The 13,289-nt window shown below is 44.2% G+C and overlaps 1 protein-coding gene across 1 annotated transcript in view; it reads left to right on the top strand.

Annotated features, from left to right (window-relative positions):
- cltca (clathrin, heavy chain a (Hc)) overlaps positions 1 to 13,289 on the top strand; it is a 32,113-nt gene that overhangs the window by 11,449 nt on the left and 7,375 nt on the right. Inside the window, exons 3-20 of the mRNA XM_069147027.1 lie at positions 2,286 to 2,554; positions 2,736 to 2,897; positions 3,010 to 3,123; positions 3,330 to 3,503; positions 6,065 to 6,262; positions 6,443 to 6,643; positions 7,139 to 7,291; positions 7,479 to 7,601; positions 8,261 to 8,398; positions 8,487 to 8,651; positions 8,794 to 8,974; positions 9,487 to 9,650; positions 11,174 to 11,299; positions 11,395 to 11,537; positions 12,213 to 12,447; positions 12,558 to 12,680; positions 12,783 to 12,928; positions 13,042 to 13,225. Of these exons, the coding sequence (XP_069003128.1) occupies positions 2,286 to 2,554; positions 2,736 to 2,897; positions 3,010 to 3,123; positions 3,330 to 3,503; positions 6,065 to 6,262; positions 6,443 to 6,643; positions 7,139 to 7,291; positions 7,479 to 7,601; positions 8,261 to 8,398; positions 8,487 to 8,651; positions 8,794 to 8,974; positions 9,487 to 9,650; positions 11,174 to 11,299; positions 11,395 to 11,537; positions 12,213 to 12,447; positions 12,558 to 12,680; positions 12,783 to 12,928; positions 13,042 to 13,225 (2,999 nt within the window). The remainder of the gene's footprint in view (positions 1 to 2,285; positions 2,555 to 2,735; positions 2,898 to 3,009; positions 3,124 to 3,329; positions 3,504 to 6,064; positions 6,263 to 6,442; positions 6,644 to 7,138; positions 7,292 to 7,478; positions 7,602 to 8,260; positions 8,399 to 8,486; positions 8,652 to 8,793; positions 8,975 to 9,486; positions 9,651 to 11,173; positions 11,300 to 11,394; positions 11,538 to 12,212; positions 12,448 to 12,557; positions 12,681 to 12,782; positions 12,929 to 13,041; positions 13,226 to 13,289) is intronic.

The raw sequence follows: 13,289 nt of genomic DNA, 5'->3' as shown, positions 1-13,289 counted from the left end.
TGAACTCTCCCTGTAGTTTGAGTTTTATTCTTTACTCTGAGTGGATATCTGAGGCCTCGTTGACCCTTCAGGCTTACATGTAAAGCGACTGTTATTTTGATCAATGATTTTTCTTTAGTTCATGATCAAATGATTCACCCCAATTCCTTTATATCGTCAAACTACACTAGTGATCAGATTAAAATGTGTTGATTTCTAGTAAATGTATCTATTGGAGCGCAGTAAATGTTAATGTTTTCCAATGAGGAATGAGGCAGTAGTAATAGAGTTATTTTTGGGGTGAGTGCAGAGTTGGTAATTGTAAAACAACTCGGCAGATGTGCGAGTCTCCAAACTTTACAGTTAACTGTTGAAATCAAACGTCTTTTCTTGGCTGATTGTCCCTTCAGCTGAGGACGTGATACAGTAAGGAGCACTTTTAAGGAGCTAATGTGATCTATAGAGCACATCATGAGTGATCAATAGTTCTATCACTGCTCATTCTGTACCTGATTAAATGTTCCACATTAGATCATTTTAGTTGGTACTGGTTAATAGTGACCCTGATTAGATTCTCACCTTTATCCAAACATTGCTGTCTTTGTATGACATAGAAGAAGACGGATCACCGCAGTTTACAATAAATGGGGTCCTTCTTTAATTAGGGCCACTCAGAAAATGCTTCCCACTGAAACTAGTAGCACTTCAGCTGTGCTTTTTCTTCATCGCTCACAGCAGACATGAGCTTTATGATTGAGGATGTTGGAAATATCACACCGTCTGTCGACCCGCTCCTCCGTGTTTCCACCTTTTCTGTCTTCCCTGTTCAGTCTACCATATTGATGCTTCTCAGTCGGCCTGATCATGTGACACAATATGAACCATAACCTTTTCATGTAACCACATCTGAAAGGATGGACACGTGTGTGTGTGTGTGTGTGTGTGCACGCACAAAAATGCGCGCGCGCACACACACACACACACACACACACACACACACACACACACACACACACACACACACACACACACACACACACACCTACCTCCAACCGCTAATCATGATTCAATTGATTCAATTAAAAATCCCTCTTTGCTTGCTCATTGAAATTTGGCTGCTGCTGAAAGTGGTCTATTTGGCACACTGCTTATTGCACTTTGATCCCATGGCTTAGTGATGGCACAAATGATCTCGACGGTTGTGCTAACGCATCCATCTTTGCATTTTCTCACTTTGTCGATGCGTTTTCAATAATGAACAAACAAGGAAGTCACACTGCTTCTTAATAAAGCTATAGCTCACTGAACTAAGTTGAACTAATAAAACGGAAAATTCAGGTGAGTGAACCTTTCTTTTAAAACATTGAATCTGTGGTCTGTTATCCAGGCATCACAAAACATATGTAACTTAAATTGTAGATAATCAACCAGAATCATTATTGGACACCTTTTCTACTCTTGTCTAAAAGTCTAATTCCTCAAAACGTTCCCCTCTAGTTGCGCCTCTATTCAACTGTCCTGTTCCTCTTGGATATTTGTCTCAGATGCAGATGTGTTTGCCTTCTTTGTGAGTTGCTTCTCCCCTCCGTCTGCTTTGTTCCTTTCTCTGACCGCTGTTCATTTAATGGGGTTGGCCACGTGGTCGGACATACTTCATGACACGTACCGAGTACATTTACTAAACGTATTTCAAGAGCTGTGGTCAGTTCAGTTAAATACTGAGCTTATTAGTCTTCTTGAATTTATAGTGACCTGTGCTGAGAAGGAGGTCTGTATGCATCAGCCACTCACACTCGGATCACCAGCAGTCATCATCGTCACAACCTCATTAATTACACTGAAAATAAATTTCTTCGTTACTCAAAACATTATTCATCTCCTTAAATGTTCATACATCAGGCAAACTGCAGTTATGTGTTCTTACTGACCTGTCACATAAAGTCTGTATGTAGTTTAGAAAGGGATGATTTATTTGCTTGAGGACACAATCACACCTTGTGTAGCCTCTCAACAGGCTGAAATTTAAATTCACTTGTTGTTTCTTCTTTTTTTTGACGGTACTCTCACTACACTTCATAAGACAGAATTTCCGACTACAGCATGTTCGGCATCCCCCGTCTGTCAGTCATGGCGTTGTTGCCTCATGACCTCTGTACCATGACTACAATATTTCAAATATGAATCTCCCGTCTCTTATAAAATTGGGTGCGTTTCTTTTTCTATGAATGTGTGTGCGGACACGCCGTCGTCAGAAACGATAACATTCTTCCGGGGCCCGGTTCCTGCCCTCTTTCTCCCCCCTCTAGCCGCCAAAACTCTTCAGATCTTTAACATTGAGATGAAGAGCAAGATGAAGGCGCACACCATGACGGACGATGTTACCTTCTGGAAGTGGATCTCCCTCAACACAGTTGCACTCGTGACCGACAATGCCGTCTACCACTGGAGCATGGAGGGTGACTCGCAGCCTGTGAAAGTCTTCGACCGCCACTCCAGCCTGGCGGGCTGCCAGATCATCAACTACCGCACTGACGCCAAGCAGAAATGGCTCCTGCTCATCGGTATCTCCGCTCAGGTAATTTTCTATTAAAGATGAACGCTAATGAGCTCAGTGGTTGATGTCTTCACCACATAGAATCTACAGTAGACAGCCCGTTTACATCCATAAGTAACCGTATGTATACAGTAGCTTTAGCATTGGTTAGCCAGTGAGTTTGCTTTCTACACATTCACATATATTGTTTTGCCTTTTTCAGCAAAACCGAGTGGTGGGAGCCATGCAGCTGTACTCTGTTGACAGAAAGGTTTCTCAGCCCATCGAAGGCCATGCTGCCGGCTTCGCTCAGTTTAAGATGGAGGGGAATACAGAGGAGTCAACTCTGTTCTGCTTCGCTGTCAGAGGCCAGGCTGGAGGGAAGGTGGCTGACATTAATAACATAAGAAATACAGATTTGATGTCACTGGCATTATCATAGGAAAAAAACCCTCACTGTATCTGTCTCTCATGAATGTTTTCTCTTTTCAACCCAGTTGCACATCATCGAAGTGGGAACCCCACCAACTGGTAACCAGCCATTTCCAAAGAAAGCCGTGGATGTGTTCTTCCCTCCAGAAGCCCAGAACGACTTCCCTGTGGCCATGCAGGTTTGTTTGTACAACTGAGCATCTGGCTTTGACAAATTCATTTAAATTCAGCCTTCTGTCGATAGTAAACTGTCATCCAATACCTACATTATACATGTAAATCATACACATGGAAGTCATCTTCGTAGCATCTTTTAAGTAAATTTGACTGTATACATTTATGTGAGGTCACTAATTTCCTTTTTTTTTTTTAAATTCTGGAACAGATAAGCTCCAAGCAGGATGTGGTTTTCCTTATTACCAAATATGGCTACATCCACCTGTATGACTTGGAGACAGGCACCTGCATCTACATGAACCGCATCAGCGGAGAGACCATATTTGTCACCGCTCCTCACGAGGCCACCTCAGGCATCATCGGTGTCAACAGGAAGGGACAGGTAAGAATGCCAACTGCCGTGTGTCTTGGCAGCTCAGGGAAATTACACTGATGTTGTTCATGGCTGCCCAGTCTTTTGAATGTCAAATATTTCTTCATAACCTCAACAGAAGCGGCTTGTTACTTACCGCTCGTTTCATCAGCAGTCACATGTCCAACAAATCTGACAGAGGTTAATAAACCCGAACAAGCACAACATCAAACTTCAGTGGTTGCGTGGGGTAGTGACAGCAGCGTCCCCTTGTTTGTCTGTCGTCATCAGCGAAGCTCAGACTTTGCCACGGGGCATTATAAATAATCCAAGGTGCAGTGTTTCACGTAGAGAGAGCGGAGAGGATTGTGTCTCTCTGCTTCTGTAACGCTGAACCAGAGAGGAGAACTGGATACAGCCAGCTGATGAATAATGTTCCAGCCAGGCCACACACCACATTAATAATTGAGTGAAGAGGGGAAAGCTGATCTGAGGCAGTGACAGATCTCTCTCTCTCTCTCGCTCTGTGCGTGTGCGTGCGTGTGCGTGCGTGCGTGTGTGTGTGTGTGTGTGTGTGTGTGTGTGTACGCACAAACACATACACAAGAAGAGTGGTGATCTGAGATAATAGGCCGCTGTCTGCTCCCCTCAGTGACACCAATTGGTTTCCAACAAAATTGGTAATCTGATACTGATTAATACATCACTACAATACTACATAGATTTCATAAATACTTGGAAATAAAGCTAACCAGATGACTGCTAACTCAGAAGTAAAGTTGATCTAATGCCGTGTAATAATTTTCTTTAGTTGTTAGGAAAAAAACATTACAGCCTTACAACTAAATAGGGGTAAATTACAGGGCTGTGCACCTGTCACCTTCACAAAAAATCTATACCATCAGCGCCTCGTGCCAAGTTAAGGTGCTAAAATGCTGAGTTTATGGAAAAAATAAAAGTCTATGGTGTCCCGTAAAATCTCTCCATTATTGCTGTTTGGGCGCTGTCTCAACTGGTCCCTGTAGTTGTCAGCAAGTTTCGCATTGTTAGCTGGAGACGAGGCGGTGACTGCTTGGTTGTTTGTTAGTGTATCAGCATCAGGACCGACACCGTGACTCAGACTGGGTGGAGGGCACAGATCGGGCACCTCAGTGAACTGACTGGAACAGAGGAGGGAAAATGAGGAAAGTAAGTGACAGACTTAGATGGGGGAGAGAGAGGGGGAGCCCCCCTCCCGTCAGCACATGATGTAAAGTGGGAGGCACAGCCTGGTGGCCTAAATCCTCTTAGTGCAGGTCCTCTCTTGCAGTCACAGCCACCTCCTTGTTTTCCATGGCATTGGCATGGCCGGGACCTGTTGTGTGTGTTGTGTGTGATTCACTTGATACGACAGCTCATGTGTTATCTGATATTTCGTGGTTCTGTTAGTCGTCCTGGCAGGTTGTTTTTTTCCCCCCAGTCAGTGGCCTGTTACTTTTAAACAGCACAATAAACTTTGTAGCTTCACATGTGGCCGTGCTGTACTGTTTGCTTAAGTATTGACTCACATGGTTAGAGGATTTCTTTAATCTTCATTTTGGAGGAAAATGTTAGACCAGGCTTGAGTAAGCCTCCAGTCCCGTCCCACTCGCGTGTTTCTGTTTGTAATTATTTCTGACCTTAATATCAGGCTCTTCATCCCTCTCAGACACTGTAGGCTCCTTCCTGACCACACCTTGTATATACCGACTACAACTCTTAGAAACCCCTTTTTACTCCTTCTTTTCGTTTCGTTTCTTTTCTTTTTAGTCTCAACTACTTCCAATTAGTCCACCCACGTTATAAGTAACCCTACTTTAGTGACAGGAAGAATGAAGTCTACTCACCCGTATAGAAAGCCGGGGCACTGACCTGCTGTGCTTGTTTGTAGAGGGGCCAACACTGGCTGTCTTTCTCCTTCACCCCCCCCCACCCTCCCCTCTCGCTCTCTCCTCCATCCTGCTCTTTTCATTTGACTCGTTCTCCTCCTTCTCAGTTGCCAGACTGCTCACAAAAGCCCTGCGTTACACTGACCCACTAATAAAACATTTGCATTCAGCAGCCACATCCTAAGGCCAGAGAGAGAGAGAGAGAGAGAGAGAGAGAGAGTGTGTGTGTGTGTGTGTGTGTGTGTGTGTGTGTGTGTGTGTGTGTGTGTGTGTGTGTGTGTGTGTGTGTGGATTCAGCTGAGGTCGCGCACGCTGCTGATTTCTGACACAGTACGCAAATAACAGATGTGCTGATTTATGCCAGTGCGATCCTGATGTATGTTAAATGAGCTAAAAAAAAAAAAAAAAAGACTTCCAGTTGAGGTTATATTCTCTGATTGGCAACATTCCTGTGATCCAGATGCCTCCTAGAAATAATATTGTTGAAGGTAGCCATTAAGAACCTACCAAACCTAATGGGGATAGTAAGTGAGGGGACAATGCACTTGAGTTTATACGAGTTGGTGGTTCATATAAGACAGAGGAGGTGTCAACAAAAGTAGAGTATGGTGTCTAAGGTGATAATTAGAGCCCAAATGTTGCCCTTAATCTGGTTCTCTTTCACTGCATTTCCCTGTGACGTAGGTGTTGTCCGTTTGCGTGGAAGAGGAGAACATCATTCCCTACATTACCAACGTGCTGCAGAATCCAGACCTGGCTCTCCGCTTAGCTGTCCGCAACAACCTCGCCGGGGCCGAAGAGCTCTTTGCACGCAAGTTCAACAACCTCTTTGCTGCTGGCAACTACTCGGAGGCGGCCAAGGTTGCTGCTAATGCACCAAAGGTACTCGTTCCTCAATAGGGTCAATCAGCACCTATCTAATACAAACTGAACAGAAGTCGTTGAGCTCCAGAAGACTGTATTTCTTGTGGGGTTATCAGATTAAATTTCATCATCCTCCACCCACCTATTTATCATTTGTTTACATCTGTTCTCACCTTTGGTTGACCTTTCCCCTCTCAGGGTATCCTGCGCACCCCAGACACCATCCGTCGCTTCCAGAGTGTTCCCACTCAGCCGGGCCAGACCTCCCCCTTACTTCAGTACTTTGGTATCCTGTTGGACCAGGGCCAACTCAACAAGTTTGAGTCCCTGGAGCTTTGCAGGCCCGTCCTGCAGCAGGGGCGGAAGCAGCTCCTGGAGAAGTGGCTGAAGGAAGACAAGGTATCGTAGAGGTCCATCTTGGCCTCCGCTCACATGGAGCGGCTCTTCCTGAGCTGCCTGTGTTGTTTACATAAGTTGCCTGTTATCTTGGATCCCACGAGATCATCTGACATCCAACATTTCTCTCAAACTGGGGGTGGATCTAAGATGCCTCATTAGCAAAGAAGGAATGTGGACTGGGGGTTGTAAGGGAATGTATATTTGAAATTTAATGAATTGTATATTTATGTGTATTTTATTGGACTTTTGTCATACAAACATTGCCCGTGTTTTTTCTTTACATAAGTACGCACTACTTTTATCCTTTGGTATAACAGGTTTAATCTGTTGATGTATTTTTACTGTGTTTGCTCATTTCTGATGTCGCTTGTAGCCAATATAAAAATAACAACAGACAAAAAACCCTGAAATTAAGAGAGGGGGGAGATGAATATCTTTCCTTGAAGATTGTATTGAATTCGTTGCAGTGCTGATGTGACTTTTGCTGTATTTCAGCTGGAGTGTTCAGAGGAGCTGGGTGACCTCGTGAAGGCCGTGGATCCTACCTTGGCTCTCAGTGTCTACCTGAGGGCCAATGTCCCCAACAAGGTCATTCAATGCTTTGCAGAGACTGGTCAGTTCCCCAAGATTGTCTTGTACGCCAAGAAGGTAAGTCTGAGTTGGTATTTGGTCATTAGTTTCAATAAACTGCATCGCACGATGTTTGAAAAGCTTTAATGAAAATGCGTCTCTCCATTAAATATAATCAACTTAATGGCACTTCTTCATAGGTGTTCTCACAATGTCCCTAAAACTTCTATCCATGTATTCATTTGTTTTTGTGTTGTTGTTCCAGGTGGGCTACACTCCAGACTGGATCTTCCTGCTCAGAAATGTGATGCGGATCAACCCAGAACAAGGCCTCCAGTTTGCCCAGATGCTGGTCCAGGATGAAGAGCCGCTGGCTGACATCACACAGGTCAGAGCAATAACTGCTATTTATATTCTAGCACTAGTCTCTGTTCAGTTGTCTTTTTGTGTTGTGTCTTTTGAGTTCTGGGGAACGCTAATGAAGATAGACATCGTCGCCTTCTCACAGATCCCCAATCGGCAATTAACAAGTCATCTTCAAACTTTCCTTGAAATTAAACAAAGAGTTTGAGTCACAAGACATGCCAGCAGCTGTCCTGTAAGGAAATACACTTCTTCCTTTACTTCCTGCCTCTGCAGACTCTCTGCAGTGCAAATGTCAACCGCTGACATGGCATTCTGTGTTGCCTAGAGTGCTGCACTAGCGGGTAACGAGAGTTTCAGAAGTGCAACACATTGCAGGCTTACATCAATTGTTGGAACAAAAAAAACCCTGTTGTATTCAGCCAACTTTAACTTTACGTTGACTCATTTTTTTAAGCTGTGGAGAAGGGTGTGCTTGCATTTTTTAAATGTGCTGCTGTTATTGGTGCATCAGGAGACTGTGGTGGCAGTGTGCTGTCAGCCACAGTGCTGAAGTGATTTATTTAGTATGATGAAAGGTTTTGACAAGTAATATTCTCATCAGAGTTTTGCAGCCATGTTAGCCTGTTCTCTCTTCTTTTCTGGAGTTTAACTTCTCACCTCCGTGTGTGTGTCTGTGTCCAGATCGTGGATGTTTTCATGGAGTACAACCTGATCCAGCAGTGCACCTCTTTCCTCTTGGATGCCTTGAAGAACAACAGACCCTCGGAGGGACCGCTGCAGACTCGCCTGCTGGAGATGAACCTCATGCATGCTCCACAGGTAGACTTATCTGCACATGCAAAGAATTCCCTAAATTAAGCTATGACGAATTTTTTTTTTTTTTTAACGCTTCTTGTCATGGGTGCAGGTTGCCGACGCTATCCTGGGAAACCAAATGTTCACCAACTACGACCGCGCCCACATCGCCCAGCTGTGTGAGAAGGCTGGACTCCTGCAACGGGCACTGGAGCACTACACCGACCTGTACGACATCAAGCGCGCTGTGGTGCACACACACCTGCTCAACCCAGAGGTGGGCGCCGCTTACCTACCGAGGGAAACTAAATTCAAACTAGAAGCTATATTTCTTGTCAAATGCTCATCGCTTATGGCGGAATCCGTGGTGTTTTTATGCGAGCCATGACTTAAACTAACATTTGCTCCTCCGCATGCAGTGGCTGGTGAACTACTTTGGCTCTCTATCAGTGGAGGACTCCCTGGAGTGCCTCAGGGCCATGCTTTCAGCCAACATACGCCAGAACCTTCAGATCTGCGTCCAGGTGGCCTCCAAGTACCACGAACAGCTCACCACGCAGGCTCTCACTGAACTCTTTGAGTCCTTCAAGAGCTTCGAAGGTGAGATCCCAAACTTCATTCTGGCGTCCTGCATCCTTTGATATCGATAAACTAAAATCCAGACAGCACAGATGTTGGGTGTTCTGGAGTTCAGAGATGATTTGCACTGCACAGTAGAGCAGTTCTTCTAAAATATGTCTGTACTCCGACTCGACATTAGAGTAGCATTTGACTCGTCCCTCAGTTATGCTGCCATTCCCTCCTGCCCATGTACTTCAATGCCCTCCATCTATCAATTAGACAAGTAGGCCAGAGCAGAGGCAGGACAATCAATATATTGTGCAGAATGGCCTGGAGCTGAACTAATGCAGCGCTTCTACTATTACTGGAATAATGGAGCATAAAGGTTAAGTAAGGGAATTGGGAATGAGACAAACTTTAGACATGGAGCAGCATATTAATGTCAGTTCTGTCTTTTCAGGACGTAAAACCGGATCCATACTGCTCTCATTAGTTTGGGGGAACTTGTAGACGTCATTCGAAACTTTACAGTCTTTGTCTTTGTCCCTCAGGTTTGTTCTACTTCCTGGGCTCGATTGTGAACTTCAGTCAGGATCCTGAAGTCCACTTCAAATACATCCAGGCAGCCTGCAAGACGGGCCAGATCAAAGAGGTGGAGAGGATCTGTAGAGAGAGCAACTGCTACGACCCCGAGCGCGTCAAGAACTTCCTCAAGGTAAATCCACAGGGACGGCTGTAACGTATCAAACAGACTCTGAACAGCGACTTATTTTACTTGATTGTTTCTTTACTGTTTCCTCCTGATGCACTCTGTTGCTTTTTGTCTGATTTGTGTGGCCAGCCTGATAAAACCTGAATGTGTGAGAGTAAGTGATGAAGTTGTACCATTTGGTGGCCGAATGTTGCGTGACAGAGTTTTCAAATTAAAAGCCTTAATTTCAAATCAAAAGCTCTCTAGCGTTTCAAATAGCTATATACTAGGTATTCACCAAGTCTTGCTTCATTGTCACATCTTGTTGGACCTTTTTACGATTTTGACAGTCGTATGTTGTGTTGTGTGTCTTTGGTTGATGTCGAGACAAAACTTGGGATTTCCATTTTCAGTTTGTTGCCTTTTTATCCCGTATTGCTTGAAAGTGCATAGCTAGTCTTTAATTTGCAAATCGAATGAAAAGGAAATTATTATTACCATCAACTGGTCACTAACTGATCCCCAGTAATTTGCCTGTATTGGTTGTAAATGTTAAACAACAATCCTGATTCCAGTCAATTATGTTTTGTGCTTTTCCTCCTTTGTCTTTGGGATGGCAGGACATGTATCAGGTAAATCTTACCCTCCCCACGGTTCAGGATGTAGCCCTTATTTTTTATTTTTTTCACCCTTTCCCCGTAGCTTTAGACGTGGAATTGAAACTGGGGTTTGTATGGAAGTGTATATGTTTATACACTACTATCCATACACCCACCGGTGTGCAACCGGTGCTCTCTGAACTTTATATAGTCCTCGTCATTCATTGGATATTTTGTGTGTAGTTGCAGTTAATGGTGAACGTGTCAGGGTCCTGTACTTTATATTTGAAGACGGTAAAGGTGTGTGTGTGTGTGTGTGTGCGCGTGTGTGTGTGTGTAGTGTGTAGTCCTGTAACAGGACCTTCTACTCAGTGCCGCATGTTTTTGGATAATAGAGACAAGGTGTACAATCCCAGATTGTTAATCCTGTGGATGGCAGCAGGTTCAGCCCATCAGTGGGAACATAAGACGAGTGGTCAGCGCTGCCTAGTGGTGACCTGACAACTGGCAGCTCTGTGCCTGTTGATGAGTAAGAAGCTATGTTGGATTACTTGCAGGTCTTGTTCCATGACTTTACTGTGAAATGTGTTTTTCCGAACCATCCCATTGCCTCTCAAAACTGTGAAGTCCATCTGTTCTAGTGGCAGACCTTTTATTTTGCTTCCCCTCCTCTCTATCGTATCGGATATGGATTTTTTTATTTATTTATTTATTTTTTTTTAATTTTTTTTTTTTTTATATCACTTAAGGAGCGCTGATGTAGCTGGAAAATGACGTTATATTTCATTGTCAGTGATACCATCATGGGTGCAGGAAAATTGATTTGGGTTCCACTGCAACAGTAAATGACTTCTTGATACAGTAGTAGAAGATCAACCCTGTTGCACCAGATTTGATTGGTCTGGTGATCGTATCTCACTGACACTATCCGCTCTGTGTGACGCACAGGAAGCCAAACTCACCGACCAGCTGCCGCTCATCATCGTCTGTGACCGCTTTGACTTCGTCCACGACCTGGTCCTCTACCTGTACCGCAACAACCTGCAGAAGTACATCGAGATCTATGTTCAGAAGGTAAAGGGGGTCAATGAAGGGACATTCACATCACTATTCCACTGCATACTTTCTGAACAGACAATGACAGATTTATGGAAACATGTTTGTCTCAGGTGAATCCCAGCCGTCTGCCTGTTGTGATTGGAGGTCTCCTGGACGTGGACTGCTCAGAGGACGTCATCAAGAGCCTGATCCTGGTTGTCAGAGGACAATTCTCCACTGATGAACTGGTAGCTGAGGTGGAAAAGAGAAACAGGTGCTTCACTTTTCTACCTTTATTTTCTTTTACATTACAACTAAAATATTGAATTAATTTATTCCTCTGAAATCGGTGTAAATATTAAAACAAAAATGTAAAAAGGGTGACTGTCAGGGTGGACAGTGTGGTTTCCTTGAAACACCAAATACTTGAAATTAACCTTGTAAAACTTTACATGTCCAACTTTTGGGTTGTCAATGACTGACAATTTATGTCTGTCCGTATCTTAGAAATATGGAGTTATTACATGTTTGTTTTTTTGTATTTGTGCTGCATTTTATTTTCTCATTGAGCAGCTTTTATAATTGAATAGTAATATTAATGATCAGAAATATAATGATATTACTCTTTTCAAACTTGCTTTGTGTAACATAGTAATGCCGATCAAATAAAACAAAAAAACAGTCAGTGCCTTGCCATTATTTTATTTTTCATTTGTTGAAATAAACATTCAGCAGCAATATTTGCACTGCTGGTCACATTTTTACAGTGTTGCTGAGTTGTGGAAAATAATTCATGTTTTTGAGGAGTAACTTATAAACAATGATTTTGAAATACAAAAAATCTTTTCTTTATCAATTAACACAATCTAAAGAGGAACGTGCGACTTCTCCAAACAGACCTCCCATGTGTGAGCAGCCAAGAGTCCAACCATCCATTTGTCTCTCACAGGCTGAAGCTGTTGCTCCCCTGGCTGGAGTCTCGAATCCATGAAGGCTGTGAGGAGCCCGCTACCCATAATGCCCTGGCCAAGATCTACATCGACAGCAACAACAACCCCGAACGCTTCCTGAGGGAGAACCCGTTCTACGACAGCCGTGTGGTGGGAAAGTACTGCGAGAAGAGAGACCCTCATCTGGCCTGCGTGGCCTACGAGAGAGGCCAGTGTGACCAGGAGCTGATCAATGTGAGGAGGGGTGTTTTAATCTTCACTCCGTGTGTGTCAGTCCACCTCGTTTTGTCGTCTTCCTTCTCTACAGCAGGACGCGTTGTAAACTTTTGTCCTTTTCACGTCAGGTCTGCAATGAGAACTCCCTCTTCAAGAGCTTGTCTCGCTACCTGGTGCGACGCAAAGACGCCGATCTGTGGGCCAGCGTGCTGCTCGAGACCAACCCCTTCAGACGGCCACTCATTGACCAGGTGCAGTATACACAAGACGAGTTCCTTTTTTTTTTTTTTTTTACTCTGCACTCCTGCCTGGTGTCTTTCTAAGCATCCGTTCCTTTCCGTCGGCCCTTTCAGGTGGTGCAGACGGCGCTGTCAGAAACCCAGGACCCGGAGGAGGTGTCCGTCACCGTCAAGGCTTTCATGACCGCCGACCTGCCCAACGAGCTCATTGAGCTGCTGGAGAAGATTGTGCTGGACAACTCTGTCTTCAGTGAACACAGGTGTTTAGCAGTGACATGTGACATGTTGGACCTCTGCTGTTTTTTGGAACCACTTCAAAGTCCTCTACAAGACTAGAGTTTTTATTTTTTTTTTATTTTTCTCTTTCCCACAGAAATCTGCAGAACCTGCTGATCCTGACGGCGATCAAAGCTGACCGTACTCGTGTGATGGAGTACATCAGCAGGCTCGACAACTACGACGCCCCGGACATCGCAAACATCGCCATCAGCAATGAGCTCTTCGAGGAGGCCTTTGCCATTTTTAAGAAGTTTGACGTCAACACCTCCGCTGTGCAGGTCCGTCATTACTCTAACTCTTAGACTGATACCTTATTGACTGAAGAGGAGTTGGTCATCCTTT

Source organism: Embiotoca jacksoni, unplaced genomic scaffold (assembly GCF_022577435.1).
Source record: "Embiotoca jacksoni isolate LCO1_2020_lvr unplaced genomic scaffold, fEmbJac1.0.p SCAF_13, whole genome shotgun sequence".
In the NCBI taxonomy this organism is placed as follows: domain Eukaryota; kingdom Metazoa; phylum Chordata; class Actinopteri; family Embiotocidae; genus Embiotoca; species Embiotoca jacksoni.
Note: the sequence above shows the minus strand (reverse complement) of the source record. Positions and strands in the feature narration are given on the sequence as shown.